This window comes from Nilaparvata lugens, chromosome 6 (assembly GCF_014356525.2).
Source record: "Nilaparvata lugens isolate BPH chromosome 6, ASM1435652v1, whole genome shotgun sequence".
NCBI lineage: Eukaryota > Metazoa > Arthropoda > Insecta > Hemiptera > Delphacidae > Nilaparvata > Nilaparvata lugens.
Window position 1 is genome coordinate 23,603,088 of NC_052509.1, and position 18,996 is coordinate 23,622,083.

Consider the following 18,996-nt stretch of genomic DNA (forward strand, 5'->3'; position numbering starts at 1 on the left):
CGGTTTTCTCGAAAACGGCTCTAACGATTTTCTTCAAATTTATACCCTAGATAGCTATTTATAAGCCCTATCAACTGACATGAGTCTCATTTCTGGGAAAATTGCAGGAGCTCCGTAATATTCCTGAGAAGAATGAATTTTGTTAAATTTCTATCACGATTTTCTCAAAAATGACTTGACCGATTTTTTTCAAATTCATACCCTGTATAGTTATATATCAGCTCTATTAACTGGCATGAGTCTCCTCCCTGAGAAATTAACAGGGGGTCCACCCCATCCTTGAGAAATTTACTTTGTAACCTCCTTCTCGTGCGTGAGGTAGGTAGGTAGAGCAGTTTATTCAAAAGAACACATGTCGATATTTTATTTGTAGAACAGCTGTTTTGACAACTTTTAAAAAATCCTCAAATTTCATAATTCAAATAAAGGAAAATATACTCTGAACACAATCACAATAGTATAATCGTAGTTTTAATTATTTAGCCGCCAATCGGCTTAATGTTATTCCCTAAATTATCCTCGTTAATGAGGCTTATAGATCAATGAGCAAGGAAAGTTGTGTGAATACCACACCAGATTTTTTCTTGAATGAATTAATTGATAAATTTGTTGGAATAAATTATAAAATAAGTTAATAGACAATCTTCAATCGACGAAAAGACAATAATAAATCAATATTATACTGTAATTAATTGTAATTGGTATAATGAGCTTCTCGCAAGTACCTAACGTCAACGTACACTTATGATTTATACTTCTTCAGGTACAAAAACTTTGTTATTAAAACACTTGGCAAAAAACTACCGAGGAGAGAATTTGATTCGATAGAAAAGTTAGGGCAAAGCACAACTTTGAGCAATCAAGAATTAGTATTCGAACAATCAGCACCACAAAAAACAGAGGATGCACTTGATCTGCGATACACAAAGTTATTGTTTCTGACCTTGTCGCGCTGTTTGTGCGGAATGTTGGGCTCTTTCAAGTAGGGCAGATGACAGATGTCCTTGCAGACGTGTCCACAGACGTCGTATGTGGCGCCACACGGCTGCTTGCAGGGGGGGCACAGGCCAGAGTGACACTTGTGTGGCTTACGCTTCTCATGGTGGCAGTAAGGAGGAATCCTAAACAAAATACACAGAATAGAATAAAATAAGTAGAATAGAATTGAATAATAGTAATAGTACAGTACGGAATATAATAAAATAGAATATGAAAGAATTTAATAGATAATGTAAAAGCATACAAACACACGAAAAAGTAATTCATACAACTCCAGTGGTTTGTTCAACTTGAAAATGAAATAAATAATATTCAATACATTGATACTAGTTCAAGCCCAAAATGAACTCTACTTTATTTGAATTCTATACTAATTATGTTATAATTAGAATGATAAACTACTGAATTGAAAAAGTAAACACAAATCCCTGTTTTTTGACTGCATTATTATCTATCAGAAGAAAAACACATTTGAAAGATACTATCGTGTCTTCTACAACTATTTAGAAAACCTATCCATTTGAACATATAAAATATCATTCTTCATTTCTAGAGCACTTAGATGGGTTTTCTAAAAACAATTGATTTTCCAGATGGATAAATTTTGACATGTAAAACTTTTTAATTTATTTATTCCATGATACACAAAACACAATTTGTTAAAATGATTGGGGAAGGACCTACAGGCTGTAAAGCTGTATTTGACCTACATATGCCCAGCTGACAGTCTGTCGGTGTAGAGCATGAGATACATCGTCTACCGATGGATTCTGGGTACTAGGCGTCGATAAAGTAGGATCAGGACAACCGTTGTTGATATAAGAGACTTCGGAATTAGCTGAGTGTGATTCATTTTATGTATTTTTAAAACAGAGATTTTTAAAAAGTAAAATTTTTTAGACAAAGGGGCCTCTATACGGTTGACAGGATGGAATTTACAATAAGTGTCAGTGAATGAATATTTAAGTGACAGTGATAAAAGTTTCAAAAACCATGGATACAATAATAATCAGGTACGCCTTGAGATTCTTTATTAATAGTTATGTCATTTAAAGCTTGTTACACCTTAGTTTCTCAATAGACCTGCTAATTGCCTAATATATCTATATTTAATACTGTTCTCCACTAAAAACTACTGTTTTGAACTCATGAAACGCAATTGCATACTAAGCCTTTTTGCCGATCATAGAACATTATTCCCCCTTAATATTGTGGTCAGAAAACTAATAATCATTATTCATACAATACAATATTTATAAAACAAGGGCCCATAAAGACAATAGTAATGACATAAAAACAATGAACGACCGACTTGCTTGCTGCATAAATAATTTCTCTTTGCCTGTCATACATTCATGACAAATCTCGCTCACTATATTGACTTGTTCTTCAAATATCAGCGACATACAGTCTCGATTTATTCGATAATACTGTAGAAGCTCTGATCTCATAACTGGTCCCATGTTGGATGCGCCATTGTGTAAAGCCGTATTAGACCTACATATGCCCAGCTGGCAATCTGTCGATAGAGCATGAGATATTTAAATATTTTTGGTAATTTGACACCTGCTGAAATACCAATAATATATAATTCTTACCAGCTCTTCGAGGAGCTTATACTAAATTCTGCTATCAGTTACTGCAAAATGCTGCTGCTCTGTCAATTGGTAATTTTTACCGCTGCATTGACCAGTTCCGCAAATATAGATGTTGAAGAGGCTGTAATACTGCATCGACTTGATACTAAGACTCTATTTCAATCAATTTGATTCCAGTGAATAGGTTGATCCATTTAAATAAGTCTTGAGAACGGATTATTTCTGAAGATTTAGTGATTGATACTGTATATCGCTGATTTATCCAACTTATTTGATGAAGAATACAGTTGGTTGATACTTTTATTAATGCGTCAATAATAATAAATAAAAATACTAGTACAAGATTGGTCATGCAAGAAGACAGGATTAAAAATGAAAAGAACACCATTCAATCAATACATACCGTATATAATTACAATGAAATCAACGAGCAAAAAATAATATACGAAACAATAAATGCAAAAACAATATGAGAAATATACAAGGAAAATATCACAGCTCACTCAATTAAAATTCTTATTCTGCTTAATAGCATCAATTATCAATTTTCATGATTTTTATATCAGCATACATTTACTAATTCCTACAGCTCAAATATTCGACTCGCTTCTGCTTATCAAATCAGAATTTCATAATTCAAAATTTCAATAATATTTTAAATACAAAAATTTCTCAGGGTATAAGTTCGGCCGTCAGTGGAAGTTGATAAATAATTTATCGTTTGAACTTTGAGCTTCTATGAATCTTATTATGCAAAATATAATACTGATATTTATATACATTAATTGAGCCTATTTAATAACTTCAAATAGTGATATATAATTTAACATTTAATTCATAATATGACTTTCCCCTTATTAATACTACTTGCGCAATTATCTTTGAATCAAGCTTGATTTTCAAGTAATATCTTCGACGAGCAAGCTTTATGAAATTTCTTATCATTCGTAGCACTGAGGATCCTCTCAAAAATAACTCACATGCGAAGATTTTTCACAAATTTTAAAGATGTAGCATGGTTTTCGTCTCGTGTGTCCTGTACTTCTCTGGTAGGCTGCTGTCGTCCTCTCCAATGGGGATATTTAAATTAATAACTCATGTCATACAGCGACATCACTGAGTTATATGAATATATTTTTAAATACATAAATCAAAACTTAAACTTTGGCAAAAATTAATGTACAATAAGGTATTCAGTCTAATGCTCTCATAATTGGTGGGTGTTCCTGGTGACCTCTGGCAAGCAAGTGGGCAGTTGGTCTTCCTCTATTCTCTTTCGATGAAACTTCCGACTTTTTTAATTTACATAAAATTCAAATATCTTTTCCTATTGGTGGATTTTAAATAATCCGCGATGACACAATTTAGTGCTGCCAAATAGTCCGCATTACTAGAGCATATTACTATCTTAAAATTGCATATCTTTATCCTTAATTCTTATTTTATTCCAATTACAATGTTTTATGTATTCTACAACACTTACAAATTTTTATAATTGTAATAACGACCACGTGGAGATTTTGAATTAAATCATTTTTAGCGCCGAGCAAATACTGTATTATGATTGGTACATCCCCAGACTGTAATATGTATTAATGCGCTCAATAAAAATAAATCCCATTTCCTTTATCTTTTTGTTTTGTTTTTAATAATTTTTGTTCATGCTATATGATACAATACATATTTTTGTGTTTTCTTAATCGTTTATGTAACATTTATTTGGCATGCTTAGTTTACAAAACCCTCTTGTCCTCGTCTTAATGAATGCTACCTAGATGCAATTATTTTGCTAGCGAGTATCTAATTAAATTGTAGATGTTCAGCTTGGTTGTTATTGATATTGCCGACAAGCGTTGTTTATATAGAGCCTAACCTCAATTTCACAAAATATATTATTATTTTATTAAATAATTGAGAAATTTATTTTCATTTCGAAATGTTAGCCATAATCTTGGCTTTCCTAGTCGTTATCGTCTTATCTATATTTTCGATTGATAACATCATTGGTAACAGATATTTTTACTATTCTGTCTGAGACCTAGTAATTCATTTCAGTTAATGAAATTTCTATTGGTATCAAAATATACCGTTACAAGGCACAGCCCAAAACTGTTCCTTCCTCGAATTTCGATTCATGCACTAGTCCAAAAAGTAGGTAGTGTTTCATCCACTTTTGAATTTGAATTTTTAATGCAAACACTTGTAAAAAAAGAAATTTTGGATTCAGATCAGCTATTATCATTCAAAAACTTTCAAGTTTGCCTGAGTTATAGTGTATAAATTTAGATTTCGTAATAGGCCTACTCTTTTGAACTCAATAAATACTTATATTTTGATATGTAGCAGTTTAAAGTATAACAGCGTAATAACAACCTACAATGGTTCAACAATAAGCTATAGCGGTGATACTAAATTCTCCGTACAAAAAATTGTCCGTCTATGATACTCTGACATTTACTATAAAGTTCCATAGAATCTCGAATTTGAAGATTCGATTCCAATGTGAGAAGAAAATGTAATATTACACAATATAATCTGGTTTTTGTTCAAATAACCTACTATTGTGACCCATTATATGATAATCTGCTCTGTTTCGCGTATTATACTCATGAACATCTAAATTCTGGATCACACCACTCGTTTTCACATGCATTACAACTTCATATACATACAAAGATGGCACAGTTAATAGACCAAGCTTTTTAAATAAAGGCCTACAAGAGTCTAACCTATTCACTTTCTCTATACATCTGAGTGCCTTCTTTTGAATCTTAAACACCCTGTCCATATTCTGTTGAGATGAATTACCCCATACTAAAATAGCATACCTAATATGAGATAGTATAAGTCCATGGTAAGCAGTTAACAGTAGTTTTTTTATCATTCAGCCTAGCAAGCTGCCGCAGGACAAATACCCCAGATGATATCTTATTACATATCCTCTCAATGTAAGGATGCCATGTTAATTTCCTGTCCAATAAATTCCCAAGAATGCTACTTTCTCTTCTTGGTCTAATTCATTTTCCTCTACAAAAACATTTATTTCTCTATCCTCTACTGAATTATATTACTTTTGAATTGTAGGAATTGACATTTCTTACTATTTATTGTTAATTGCCTTTGCTTCAAGAATTGGACAATTGACTGTACTCCAGTAAAAGCATTTATTTCTATACTATCTAATAAAATAATTGTTAAAGATAAGCGATGTGTCATCAGCAAACAACAGAGCTCTGTGATCTTTTAACTCTTTTGGTAATTGGTTCACATACAACAGAAACAGTAAGGGACCCAGAATTGAGCCTTGAGGTACTCCAGCCTGGACCTCCAGGTTTTGAGATTTAATTTTTACTATTTCATTCCCATCCACCTTGGTAAGCTCAACACACTGGTTTCTACCTATGAGATATGATTCAAACCATTTTAGTTCTATACCATTCACACCTACAGTTTTTAGTATTTCCAATAATATTCTATGGTTCACACAATCAAAAGCTTTGGATAAATCAAGAAATATTGCGGCTGCCTTCTCACCTGAATCTATTATATCTATTAGTCTTTCAACAAGGGATACTATTGCAGTCTTAGTAGATTTCCCTTTCTGGAACCCATGCTGTTCATCACATATGAAATTAATTTCTTCCAGGTGCATCAATAGCCTATTTAAAACTACTCTTTCAAAAATTTTACTTATTACATTTAGAATACTAATGGGTCTATAATTTTCAACTCTTTCAGAATCACCGCTCTTGAAAATTGGTAAAATTTTTCCTTGTTTCAGATCATCAGGGAAAATACCCTGCTCTAGTGAAGTATTAAGGAGATGCAATAAAGGGTCCAGTAATTCATTTTCACATTCTTTTAAAATTTTGCTTGAGACCCCATCCAATCCTACTGTTTTTTTTATTCAAATTTTTTATTATTCTTGACAACTCATCTCTTGATAATGGATGAAATTTAAATACCTTTTCAATTGGCTCAGCATTCAATGTAGTTGTATTATAAGTATTAGTGTTCAGTGACTTTTGGAAATTATATGCAACCTGTTGATAATACTTATTGAAAAAGTTACAAATGTCTATACTATCATCCATATAATTTCCATGTTCATCGATTATCCTAGGGACATTAGTAACTGAATCTTTTTGAGCTGCTCTCCTATTTCTATTAATTACCTCCCAAACAGAGGAATATTGTTAGGGAATATTGTTAATATTGTTAGGAAGCTTATGAGGAAATTACATCCCTCACTAATTTAAATTCCTCATAAGCTTCCCTAACAATATTTCTTTGAGTAAGAATATCTTCAGTTATCCATTCATCTACTTTGTTTAATTTACTTTTTACTTTGACTTTTTTTATTGGACAGCATACACTAATGTGAAATCTTAGAGTATCAATGAATTGCTTATATTTGTAATTTAGGTTACAACTGTTATAAACACTACTCCAATTTTCTTGAAGCAGTTCCTGCTTCAAACAATTTATATTTCCTAGCTCATATTGCTGAATTTCTTTCACAAAAGTTTTTTTTCTGCTTGGATTCTGCCCCTGCAACTTAACATCTAAAATTTGATAGTTATGATCTGATAGATCTGAGCTACCTAACCTGACATTACAACCTTCTATATTTGTGAGGATATTATCAATAATTGTCTGTGAAGTTCGAGTTACTCTTGTATATTCGTGGACCTTAATTTCTAAATTATTCATATTAATAATATCTCTAATATCCTCTGTCATTTTATCCTGCCTGGCAAAATCGGTATTGAAATCTCCTACTACTATAACATTTGTGAAACGAGCGGTTGTAATTTCCAAAAGTGTATGGAGCAGCTCACAAAATTTTTGCCAGTCTCCATTTGGTGACCTATAGATACCTAACACTGCTACCTCAAATCGATCATCAATTTTTAACCTTAGTCCCGTTACCTCTAAATCCATCTCAACAGAAAATCTCTTAACAAAATCCAGTTCATAAGTTTGGGTATGTTTAGCATTGCTAGTGAATATACATACACCACCACTTCTATGAGCTATTCTACAAAATTCTGATCTCAGTGAATAGCCTGGAATCCTAACTTGATTTATTTCCTTTATTTTTAAGCCATGCTCTGTGAAAATAACAATGTCAGGATCCTCCTGTTTAAGAAATACTTCTAATCTGTCAATTTTGTTGCAAAGATACTGAATATTTTGATGATAAATACTAAAAACCTTACCATCTTGTGCTACTCTATCTCTAGCATTTGTAGCTATTTCCCTTTCCCTGTTTTGAGCCAATTTACTAGAAAATCGTTATTTGTTTTTTGACTGTTTTTAAACCAGAGGATTGCAAACGGCTTTCAATCAGCTCTGCCAATCTATTACAAAAGATTACTTTGCCAGATCGATTTAGATGCAACCCATGATTAGTGAAGTTATGTCTTTTCAGCCTTTCATTTAGAAAACAAATCCCCAGTTGTTTAGAATTCTTATTTTTTAGGCTGTTGATTGTATTATGGATTGATTTGTTTGTCGAATTGATTGCTTCATTTAATTCTGGCCTATCAAACCTATTAGGAATAGTACTTATTATTAAGTTTGTTTTTTTGCTGAGTGGCACAATTTCCTTGATTTTTTCTGTTACTTGAGGAAGATGATTCAAGTTAGGTTCATTTATATTATTTGAGCCACCCAGTACAATTAGATAGTTATTTTCATCAAAGTCTTTAGTCTGTTCCCTAGCTGACTCTACAACTGCATTAATTGATGCACTTGGCTTCAAATATCAGCGACATACAGTCTCGATTTATTCAATAATACTGTAGAAGCTCTGATCTCATCACTGGTCCCATGTTGGATGCGCCATTGTGTAAAGCCGTATTAGACCTACATATGCCCAGCTGGCAATCTGTCGGTAGAGCATGAGATATTTGAATATTTTTGGTAATTTGACACCTGCTGAAATACCAATAATATATAATTCTTACCAGCTCTTCGAGGAGCTTATACCAAATTTATAAAATTCTTACCAGCTCTTCGAGGAGCTTGTACTAAATTCTGCTATCAGTTACTGCAAACTGCTGCTGCTCTGTCAATTGGTAATTTTTACCGCTGCATTGACCAGTTCCGCAAATATAGATGTTGAAGAGGCTGTAATACTGCATCGACTTGATACTAAGACTCTATTTCAATCAATTTGATTCCAGTGAATAGGTTGATCCATTTAAATAAGTCTTGAGAACGGATTATTTCTGAAGATTTAGTGATCGATACTGTATATCGCTGATTTATCCAACTTATTTGATGAAGAATACAGTTGGTTGATACTTTTATTAATGCGTCAATAATAATAAATAAAAATACTAGTACAAGATTGGTCATGCAAGAAGACAGGATTAAAAATGAAAAGAACACCATTCAATCAATACATATATAATAACAATGAAATCAACGAGCGAAAAATAATATATGAAACAATAAATGCAAAAACAATATGAGAATATACAAGGAAAATATCACAGCTCACTCAATAAAAATTCTTATTCTGCTTAATAGCATCAATTATCAATTTTCATGATTTTTTATCAGCATACATTTACTAATTCCTACAGCTCAAATATTCGACTCGCTTCTGCTTATCAAATCAGAATTTCATAATTGAAAATTTCAATAATATTTTAAATACAACAATTTCTCAGGGTATAAGTTCGGCCGTCAGTGGAAGTTGATAAATAATTTATCGTTTGAACTTTGAGCTTCTATAAATCTTATTATGCAAAATATAATACTGATATTTATATACATTAATTGAGCCTATTTAATAACTTCAAATAGTAATATATAATTTAACATTTAATTCATAATATGACTTTCCCCTTATTAATACTACTTGCGCAATTATCTTTGAATCAAGCTTGATTTTCAAGTAATATCTTCGACGAGCAAGCTTTATGAAATTTCTTATCATTCGTAGCACTGAGGATCCTCTCAATAAATTATATTTCAATAACTCACGTATGAAGATTTTTCACGAATTTTAAAGATGTAGCATGGTTTTCGTCTCGTGTGTCCTGTACTTCTCTGGTAGGCTGCTGTCATCCTCTCCAATGGGGATATTTAAATTAATAACTCATGTCATACAGCGACATCACTGAGTTATATGAATATATTTTTAAATACATAAATCAAAACTTAAACTTTGGCGAAAATTAATTAATGTACAATAAGGGATTCAGTCTAATGCTCTCATAATTGGTGGGTGTTCCTGGTGACCTCTGGCAAGCAAGTGGGCAGTTGGTCTTCCTCTATTCTCTTTCAATGAAACTTCCGACTTTTTTAATTTACATAAAATTAAAATATCTTTTCCTATTGGTGGATTTTAAATAATCCGCGATGACACAATTTAGTGCTGCCAAATAGTCCCCATTACTAGAGCATATTACTATCTTAAAATTGCATATCTTTATCCTTAATTCTTATTTTATTCCAATTACAATGTTTTATGTATTCTACAACACTTACAAATTTTTATAATTGTAATAACAACCACGTGGAGATTTTGAATTAAATCATTTTTAGCGCCGAGCAAATACTGTATTATGATTGGTACATCCCCAGACTGTAATATGTATTAATGCGCTCAATAAAAATAAATCCCATTTCCTTTATCTTTTTGTTTTGTTTTTAATAATTTTTGTTCATGCTATATGATACAATACATATTTTTGTGTTTTCTTAATCGTTTATGTAACATTTATTTGGCATGCTTAGTTTACAAAACCCTCTTGTCCTCTTCTTAATGAATGCTACCTAGATGCAATTATTTTGCTAGCGAGTATCTAATTAAATTGTAGATGTTCAGCTTGGTTGTTATTGATATTGCCGACAAGCATTGTTTATATAGAACCTAACCTCAATTTCACACAATATATTATTTTATTAAATAATTGAGAAATTTATTTTCATTTCGAAATGTTAGCCATAATCTTGGCTTTCCTAGTCGTTATCGTCTTATCTATATTTTCGATTGATAACATCATTGGTGACAGATATTTTTACTATTCTGTCTGAGACCTAGTAATTCATTTCAGTTAATGAAATTTCTATTGGTATCAAAATATACCGTTACAAGGCACAGCCCAAACTGTTCCTTCCTCGAATTTCGATTCATGCACTAGTCCAAAAAGTAGGTTGTGTTTCATCCACTTTTGAATTTGAATTTTCAGTGCAAACACTTGAAAAAAAAATTTGAATTTTCAGTGCAAACACTTGAAAAAAAAGAAATTTTGGATTCAGATCAGCTATTATCATTCAAAAACTTTCAAGTTTGCCTGAGTTATAGTGTATAAATTTAGATTTTGTAATAGGCCTACTCTTTTGAACTCAATAAATACTTATATTTTGATATGTAACAGTTTAAAGTAAAACAGCGTAATAACAACCTACAATGGTTCAACAATAAGCTATAACGGTGATACTTTATTTTTCAAAATGAAAGGTAATGAATTGTAATTTAAAGTATAACAGTGTAATAATAACCTATAGTTGTATATGGTATAACAATAACGGAAAGCGGTGTAACAATAGCCTATAACAAAGTAACAATAACCTATGACAGTTTAGTAGGCCTACACCATGTTCCTCAAGCATATCTCGTTATAGCTTGGGGTCTTTCTATCAGAGCCGAAGTGGAACTACAAATGAAAAAGACAAAACCCGAAAGCTTCTGTTCCTAATCAGAAACTACAGAAATAAATCAGTGACTAAACCTGCACAGTTTGGAGTATATAACTGAAGCTGTAAAGGAATTATTAGAAATGAAACAGTCACTGATCAGCACAGTTTAGATATAACTGAAGCTATAAAGAAATGAATAGGAATATTAATCTGAGTACCCATTTAAATTATTGTCACGACATGTTTCGGCTACTAATGCCATTTACATTCAGCAATGATTTGAAAATCACTTGAAAATAGCATTAATAGCCGAAACATGTCGTGACAAAATAATTTAAAAGGATACTCAGATTAATATTTCTATTTCTATTAAAAGTAGCCCTAAAGGAAATATCATGTTTTTGGACTCTGGGGGACCTTGAAACGTATAGAAAACTTGAAATTAGGGTACCTTAATTTTTTTTGGAAAGCAATACTTTCCTTACCTATGGTAATAGGACAAGGAAAGTAAAAATACAAGACATGAAGATACAAGACTGACCTGCACAGGTTAGATATAACTGAAGTTATAAAGAAATAAATAGGACTGACTTGCATAGCTTGTTGCAGCTGAAGCGCTTCTTGTTGATGCTGCAAGGCACGAGCGTGGAGGTGGCCTTGCACCAGCAGTGGATCTCATCGGTGAGGTGGCACGGGTAGCAGGGGCCGTGATGGCAGATGGACTGGCACTTGTGCTTGCCACACTTCAGCGGCTTACCACATGGCTTCTCGCACGGCGGGCACGATCCGTCGCAGCACTGAACCAACGCAAAACATTCACATCATACAGCAATGCAAAACGCAATAGATAAAGCATTTTGTTCATAGTGATATGACTTAATGCATTCTAATTTTGAGTTTTACATTCCTAAACAATGATGAAATAGAATGAATAAAGCATTTTGTTCATAGGGATATGATAATTAAATTTTAGAAATTAGAATAAATGGAGCTTTTAGTTCAGAAGGATATGATTATGAAATTTCTTAATTGATGGAGGCCATCAAAATATTCACATTGAAGCTATTTTTAAGCTATTTTAATGTAATGGTGCAATTCATTATTATTGATTGTGATAAGCGAACATTCACGTTGGAGAATCATGTGATTTCAAAATCAAGAGACCTAGCTCATATACCAATCTAAGTGAACTTCGAAAGTATCTTAATCAAGCAAATACTAAAATTCTTTTAAGCAGCCAAATATTTAATTTTCATGCGTGTAGTTTGATTCAATTTCGCATACTCAAAATTCATTCATTCAACAAATATTGAATTACGTTCAAACTATTAAACTAAACTCAAACCGATCAAAAATGCCCAAATAATTATATGAATTATTTATATCGCAAACAAAAGGAGTATTAGAGGTAGGAATAATATGGATAATTAACAAATTCCACCAGGATGAGCTATCATGAATTTCTAATTCATAATCATTAAATTTAATAACTTGATAATATTATTTTTTCTTTACATGGTATTTTGATTAGGTTTCTCAGTTTCTCATAAGGTAAAATTCTCATTTGTTTACAAGATTTATTGTATGTTTGAATAAGCAACAACAAATAACTTAGATGTAGGGTCAATATTATTGTTGTGATTTAGAATAGATCAAATATACACCAATAATTATTTCAATGAAGAAGAGAATCTATTGATAATATTTTTTAAATCAATGATATGAGTATGATGGAGTGTGTACGTTGCTCACCTTACGATTGCAGGTGTGCAGGTTACAGTCCTTCTTCTTCTTGCACTTGGTTTCGCAAGTGTACTCTTTGGCGCAGGGAACTTCATTGGAGTGCAGTCCACAACGGCACGTCTTCACAACACGCTCCAGACACTCAACACGCAAACACATCAAATTTAAAATTGGCTGTTGAAATATACGGTCATTTGGCATTCATCTGCTAAAAACACTTTTAGTATGAGTTTTTGAAGGATTAAGGGGAGTCCCGTAGGACTTCACCGACATAACCACAATATCCCATGAGGAAAACAGTTAAAGTTATTCTTGATTTTCACATAAATTTTGTTCATTGTACATTGTAATAAATTTTCAATGACAGACTAAATCTACTCATACGTAATAGATAAATACATTATTAGTTACTACATGAATTAAACAAATTTTCCTCAGCAAATTTATGAAGTAGTTTCTCTTGAATTACAATAAATTTGCAATCGAGAGTTATTGTTCTTCCTTATCGTTGTAATTGTGAGAAATGTTACATTTCTTGCTACTATTAAATATTTTTTTTTGCAATCATAAGCTATGAACTGGTAAAAGATTAGCTCACAGGATTCATTCAATTTCATAACCTAACCTAGCGTAATACTTCTCAAACTGCGGTCTGAAATTGCCAATGCAAAAGAATGTGAATGTCGACGAGCGGAACGTTGCAGTGATGGTTGGAATGCTGTTCTCATCCTCTGCACATTCGAATGACCAAGTGTTATAGTATCCTACCACTGCCCTTCAACTGCTCAATCCATCACCTAATTGTGCTAGCATTAAAAACGATTTCTAGTTGAATTTTGAACTGTCGTCGAAGAGCTCGTTGTGTAGTGATCACAGATTTATATGGTTTTCGTAAACACCTCAAACGGAAAATTACAATGAGCAGCACAGGTCCAAGTCATGTTGCCGTGAAAATTGAGGCAAACTGCTTAATCGGTTCTGCCGCACCTTGTATTATTGTTTGAAGCAATAGATTTTCTTAGATCTTATATGCTTACAAGATTCAATCAATCAGTATTTATAAGCTCGGTAGTTCTAATAGTAACCAACAGTTCCAACAATCTATTCAATTGATGTAATTGTGAAACGATCTTTTGTCCGTATTTGAGAATAAATAATATCATCAAGGATTGAAATCACACATTGAAATCGACAGTTATTTTTCATTACATTATAATAACACTAAGGGCCAAGACACATGAGGCGTTAGTCAGATGAGTCGGTAGGACAATTAGGACTAAATACAGTTCTCAGATTGGCATATTAGGTTGGCGTTCGGGATCAGCTGACAATAAGGCAATCGGAGAGCTTCCGGCCCTGTCGACTCGTCTGAAAAACGTCTCATGTGACTTGGCCCTTGTTGGATTAGTAGTATTAAGAATATCGATTGTAAATAGCATAATAGTGTGTTAATAAATTTTGAGCAGAATTACCGGTCCACAGGGTCCAGTATGACAGCGCAAGGAGCAGGTATGCTGGCCGCACTCGAGCGTCTTGCCGCAAGTGTCGCCGCAAGTGGGCGTGTCGCGGTCGCAGGGCAGCACATGTTCACACTTGCCGCAAGGGCAGCGCCGCGTCTGCGTCAGGGCGCACTGGTCGCATGCGCCCGAGTGGCACACCACCTCACAACGGTGGTTGCCGCATGCCAACGGTTTGCCACACACCTGTACAAGTCACACATTCATCAGTTCAATGCTACAAAGATTATCATTCATTTTGTATATTATTGATACTACTATCTTCTTGATTATAAAATTATGTTGACTATCTCAATCAATCAATCGTTTATTTTTCCTTCATACAATGCATACATGAATGTCTATAATTACATAAATACAATTGACAATTAACAAAATAAGTTAAAAGTAAAATAGTATTATTATTAAATACGGAAAGTCCCTGAAAAGGTTAAAAACCTGAGCGCAGGGGCCGAGTGTTACTAAAAACAAAATTATTTTCAAGATAAATAAAATTGGTGGATTCCTATTAACATCTAAATTTGAAAAAAAATACAAAGAAGGAAAGTAAAAAAAAGTAAGAAAATACGAGATAACAAAATAAAAAAGCAGACATTCTTGAATGATTGTGAACTTATCCTAGTTACAATATTACAAGAAATCACTTATCCTAGAATGTGAAGAAGCAATCCATAAATCCATCTCTCTCAGAAGTCTTCCATTCAAATTATATGTTATAAAAAGAGCAGGTATCACATTTTTTATAAGCTAATTGTCTTCTACAAATGGATAGAACTGCAATGTGTGGTTCAAAGGTAATGGTTGAGGGACGGAGATTGTAAGGCGATATACGGAGGTTGAAAAGTTCTCTATGTTTATTAATGTAAATAATTAAATTCTTTATATACAACTGCACAACCGTCAATACATTCAATTCAATAAAAATACTGTGACTTGGAAATCGTTTAGGTTTGCCCAAAATTGCCTTCAATAATGCTTTTTGGATTGTGAATATCTTATTGAAGTGATTCGAATAAGATGCACCCCACATTTTTATACCATACTGGAGATGAGATGAAATCTATAATATGAAAATGAAATATTCTGATTTGGTGACATTAGTAGAACAACCAACTAAATAAGGTTATGAATTGATAAATCTTTCTCCAAAATTCTACATGTTGTAGAAGATTAATAATATTTCAATAATTATTCATAAATTTACAGTTTAAAAAAGTTTTTTATTGTAAAAATGAATACACAAATTGATCAACATTTTAAGTTGATAGCTAGGAAGCCATTCAACAATGACCTTCAACCTTCAGTGGAGGTTATCTATAATATAATAAAGGAAAGAATTGGCTCTTACGGGGTAAGAAATTCACGAATGACGTATCATCATGTCTGAACTACTGGACTGATTAAGTGGAATTTCGCACATAGATTCTCAATTTACTGAGGATCGTTATAGGCCTATTTTAAATTCTTCAGTAGGTCCAGTTTTCGCTTGTCAAGTTTTTAATTGGACCCTTGCGGAGCACGGGTTATCTGCAAGTCATTTATAACCGAGAATCAAACTCACGTTTTTGAAATATTTATTAGCGCTCGAAGTTGGAAAAGTGCATTCGTCGAATTCGAAGCCAAATTTCAAACAGTTTGAACGCTTATAAAAATTTCAAAAACGTTCAACTGAGATACGAATTATATGAATCTTATTGGAAATTTCTTCCTCATTCTTATCAGATCGTTAAAACTCAATCTTGACTGATATTTTTCTAGTTAGTGATATTTTTCAAAAATATCGAAAAATCTATATATCTTGAAAACTAAGGTCGATATAAAAATATTTTACCGACATTTTTTGGCAAATTTCATATGGAATCAGCTTCGTCTGTAACACCTTTCGTGGGACACCTTTGAATAAATCCATTTAAAATAAAATCTTATTGAAAGTAATTTACCTGTTCGCACTTCCAGAAAGGTTGGGCGCACTCCCTGACGGCAGAGTTGCGCTGGCAGAGGCACTTCTGGGTGGACTGGCGAGGACAGGGAGCGCACGTGCCACTGTGGCACAAGTGGTCGCACGTGTGCTTGCCGCACGTCAGCAGCTTGCCGCAAGTTTCGCCGCACGACCAATGCTTGTTGCTGCAGCGCTGCGGTCGTGGTGCCGCTTTGCCGCAGTGGCAGTGCGACTGCACCATCTTCGGGCATGGTGGGCATGGACCTGAACACGCACAATACCATGATAAAAACAAATCCAACTTTCATAATTTATAAAGCGATTACACATCGACGATAATATATTATCAATAATAGATCGTTGTTGGATTATTAAATTATATGAAGCGAGCAATTTCTGTATATCTGTTTATATTTTTATATCTGGTTATTTATGTTCAACGGATCTCGAAAACGGCTCTAACGATTTTCACGAAATTTGGAACATAGTAGGTTTATGATATAAAACTTCGATTGCACTAGGTTTCATCCCTGGGAAAACTCGCTGAAGGACATGAAAAGGATAACAATTATTCATCCTTCGAAAAGCAGATGATAATTTTGTCATCTGTCGAAACAGAAGATGCGTGTGTGGGAGAGAAACAGATTTATTTCCAGCTGTGTAATCAATCAGCGAGAAATATTATCTAGCTAGACAATTTAATCGACTTGATCAAAATAATCTGATTTGATGACATGACATGATAATCCTTCTAAACTGGAGTATATCATAATTTTTCAAAGTTGATCATTATTTTACAATTTCAAGTGATTAGTGAGTGTATTTTGTTATTCAACTTGGTTTGTAAATAATCTAAATTAGAACTTTTTTGTTTTCAAATGCTTGAACTGAAAATTGAACCTGAATTCAAGTGTACGTGGATCATAACCTACTTTCTGGACAATTTATAGTGTACAAATCAAAATTCGGGGAAGAAATAGTTGTGAGCTGTGCCTGTTAGTCCTTCCTCAATAATTTTGAAGAATTAATAATAATAATAATTTTTCTGATTGCCAATGAATTGCAACCAGAGGAGTTTAATGACAAAACATATACATAGTTGTTATTATTATACATACAAAATTGCTAATACTAAACTTAGTTCTAAAATTATGATATCGCACTATAATAATGTGCCGAGGTGATCATAATGTTATTTTCTAAAACATGTATAAAAAATGTAATTAGTAATTTCAGTTATAAAGGTTTGTTAGTTATTAAAGGTAGAATAAAAAGAAGACAGTAGTTCAGAGAAGAGCAGTATCCTATTCACAATGAGCTCCTCGGTCTGGTAAATGTCAGTATCATATAACCAATTCCGTACTGCTCTTTTAAATCTATTTATATTTATTTCGTCCTTTGCTATCTGCGGGATTTTATTGTGAATTCTAGGACCTAAATATTGTACAGATCTCTGACCAAAGCTGTGTTCATTCTGGGAACGAGAAGAAAATTCTGATTTCTAATTCTGGTGTTGTGGCTATGTGTTCGGTTTATCAATAGTCAATAAATAGATAACGAGCGAAGCTCGGTGCCCCGATATTTTATATGAAGAGAACAACATTTAAATGGATGGATACAGACAGACCATATGAGCCGCGATGGAGGTGTTAGTTTCCATTGAGCTTATTGAGAATTCAAGGAGTGAATTATTTTTATAGCTATGGGAGCAAAAGATTGATGAATCGGTTTAATAAATAGGAATTTAAACACGAGAGAAAATTATCATCTCATCATATCAAATGTATTTTGTTAAGCGAATAAACATGTCCCTTCTTGATATCATTCACTAATAAACCTCGAATATGAATGTATAGGTAACAGAACAAGCACAAATACATATAACAAAAGCCAGATTCTAAGAACTATATGATTAAAGAAGAGTGTGAAAACCGATAGAGAAACATTTGACGATGAAAACTGTAATTACCTGGATGACAAAGTAGCAGACATTGGTGGCCACAAGATGGCTGCAGCGGCTTGTTGCAAGTTTCGCCGCAAGAGTGCGGCACTAGCCATGGATGGAACTCGGGATCTTCCACGTTACCACAGAAGCAGAAGTACGCCTTTGGAATTTCAGTGGACGAATAGTTGTTACGGCATTTAGGACTGTCAAAATATGATAACATGTGATTAGAATTACAAGAGCTTATGAGCCTACTAAATTGAAGTATACAATAATAGTGGCGAAAAGAACAAATTCAATAAATTTCAATTTCAGACTTCAATTTATTATATCAATCTTAAGTATTTTACTAATTTATTTCATTTTTAGGTAGGATATTGCGCCCTCTAAAAAGGCACCAAATGGATGTCTGGTAATGTGAGATTGTTTAGTACTAGAATTAAAGTAGGGTACTAACTTATGTAATGATCACTCTTTACTCTTACACATTACATACTTTTAAATTCTATTAATAATGATCTTATTAAGTTCTATGAATATGTCATGAGTGCTATATTGGGCTCTGCCAAATGCAGTCTAGTTTGTACCGCAGCT

At 33.0% G+C, this 18,996-nt stretch overlaps 1 protein-coding gene across 2 annotated transcripts in view; it reads right to left on the reverse strand.

Moving 5' to 3' along the window:
* LOC111057595 (NF-X1-type zinc finger protein NFXL1) overlaps positions 1–18,996 on the reverse strand; it is a 59,521-nt gene that overhangs the window by 27,533 nt on the left and 12,992 nt on the right. For both annotated transcript variants that reach the window (XM_022345033.2, XM_039430467.1), the window contains exons 5-10: positions 18,427–18,605; positions 16,459–16,721; positions 14,474–14,704; positions 13,011–13,142; positions 11,850–12,055; positions 944–1,121 (exon numbers count right to left, since the gene is read on the reverse strand). In XM_022345033.2, coding sequence (XP_022200725.2) covers positions 944–1,121; positions 11,850–12,055; positions 13,011–13,142; positions 14,474–14,704; positions 16,459–16,721; positions 18,427–18,605 — 1,189 coding nt within the window. The remainder of the gene's footprint in view (positions 1–943; positions 1,122–11,849; positions 12,056–13,010; positions 13,143–14,473; positions 14,705–16,458; positions 16,722–18,426; positions 18,606–18,996) is intronic.